Genomic DNA, 2097 nt, shown 5'->3' with positions numbered 1-2097 from the left:
CTATCTGGGCAATAACCCCAAGCGTAAAAAATCGTGGGATAAGCCCGGCCATGCATCAACATCGACGGCAAAGCCGAATATCCATGGTTCCAAGCTCATGCTCTGTATTTGGTGGGATCAGCTAGGTGTAGTGTATTATGAGCTGCTCAAACCCAACGAAACTATTACGGGAGATCGCTACCGACTACAATTGAAGCGTTTGAGCCCGGTATTGAAGGAAAAACGGCCGCAATACGAGGAGAGACACGACAAAGTGATTTTGCAGCATGACAACGCTCGGCCACATGTTGCAAAACCGGTCAAAACCTATTAGGAAACGCTCAAACGGGAAGTCCTACACCACCTGTCGTATTCACAGACATTGCTCCTTCCGATTACCACTTGTTCCGATCGATAACTCATGGCCTGGCTGACTTCCATTCTTATGATGATGCCAAAAAATGAGTCGATTCTTGGATAGCCTCATAAGACGTGTCATTTTTCCGACGTGGAATTCATATGCTGCCAGAAAGATGGGAAATAGTAGTGACTAACGATGGACAATATTTTGAATGACATATTTTTTACTAATTGTTTTAAATAAAGTATATTTATTTTCACGAAAAAAACAGCGAGAACTTATTCAAGCCTCGTGTATATATCATTTAAGTACACGTATACTCTTTTTATATCATATATTACCATTATGCATGTTCTGTATACGCCCTCTCTTTCTCGTGCGCGTGCATCCACATAATCTTCTTTCCGTCGCACTCACAGAAAACATTACTTACTACCTTTCACGCTGTTTTGTTTATTAAATTGGTCTAGCTTTCAACATACATTACTCTCATAGCACTGGAAATATGTTGTAAAACTTGCAACATGTTTCTGTTGTTATAAAATACCTTTATGAAATGAAAAGTAAATACCACCATTAATAATACAACTTTACAATTGCCTGCCTTTAGGTTCACACTAACCAGGACATCTGCCATTTTTATTACTCAAAAAGATATAAAATTTTATATATTAAAATTTCAACTTTCATACTTAACGTTGGTTTCAACATTTTTACAACTTCAAAAAATGAGGGGGTGCGCTTCTGGTCGACGCTGGCTAGACATGTGATTGATTTTTTATTCAGGTAGGGAAAAAATAACTTTCTACAAAATTTCTGCGTTTATAAAACACGCTTAACAAAAAGTTCACCAGCTCTCTGAGTATTACAAAAAAGTCGACTTTATTGTTAGACTTCTAATTGGAAGTCGACTTATTGGCTGACTAACAGTCAACTATAGTTGAGTCATTTGTTGAGTATTAACGAAGTGAAAGTTGATATTTATGTTTGACTTTGAAATCGACTTTAGACTTCTTCTGTCAAATAACAGTCGACTTGGTGCTGTTAGGGTAATCCGCATCTGATGTCGAACTGTAATTAAGACTAGATACCGATTGTCGTAAGGACGGTGCTGGCGAAAAAAACTGCCTGGAGAATGCTCCACCTCTCCGTCACAATGGGTGGCAATTCCGAGCGACCATCATGATCAATAATATCTGTTACAAAGCTGATCAGGAGACCCGCTTCTGCTGCTTCCTGAATTACTTCTTCATAATCACGCAATTTCACGCTTACCTGAAATACGACGAGTGTTATGAATAGTGATGAATTGAATACTTTCGTCCTGATGTTGTAAATCTCTCACCAAGGTATGCAGATTGAACACATCAGTGTTGTTAGAAACTGCCTCCACAAAATGATACCGTTGCACACGTAATTTCACTCGTAAACATTCAAGGCGTTTCAGCTCCTCCGGAAGCTCAATTTGCCGGAAAACCTGGAAACACACATTTGGAGTTAAAAATTTTGAAAAACAATTTTGCTGTATACAATTGGAAAATTTGTGTCTTGATAAAATGTATGTTAAAAGAGCAACCGCAAGTTTTGTTTGATGGATTTAACGGATCGAATCAAATTGTGATCTAAATAATAGCTGACAATGATATATTAATATGAAAAAAATTTGAAGTTGAGCGTAGAAGCACGGTTTCAGAAATATGAAGGATTAAATTGTTAAAATTGATAAGCGAACTCAACTGTAGGGGACAGATGAAAAT

The 2097-nt window shown here is 37.7% G+C and overlaps 1 protein-coding gene across 1 annotated transcript in view; it reads right to left on the bottom strand.

The window, feature by feature from the left end:
* LOC105556265 (potassium channel subfamily K member 18) overlaps positions 1-1817 on the bottom strand; it is a gene marked incomplete at its 5' end in the record, with an annotated part of 9078 nt that extends 7261 nt beyond the window's left edge. The window contains 2 exons of the mRNA XM_012003349.1: positions 1432-1615; positions 1686-1817. Coding sequence (XP_011858739.1) covers positions 1432-1615; positions 1686-1817 — 316 coding nt within the window. The remainder of the gene's footprint in view (positions 1-1431; positions 1616-1685) is intronic.
* Between the last annotated feature and the right edge of the window lie 280 nt (positions 1818-2097).

The sequence above is a fragment of the Vollenhovia emeryi genome, unplaced genomic scaffold, assembly GCF_000949405.1.
Source record: "Vollenhovia emeryi isolate VEMERY1.0 unplaced genomic scaffold, V.emery_V1.0 DF940159.1, whole genome shotgun sequence".
Classification (NCBI taxonomy): domain Eukaryota; kingdom Metazoa; phylum Arthropoda; class Insecta; order Hymenoptera; family Formicidae; genus Vollenhovia; species Vollenhovia emeryi.
Note: the sequence above shows the minus strand (reverse complement) of the source record. Positions and strands in the feature narration are given on the sequence as shown.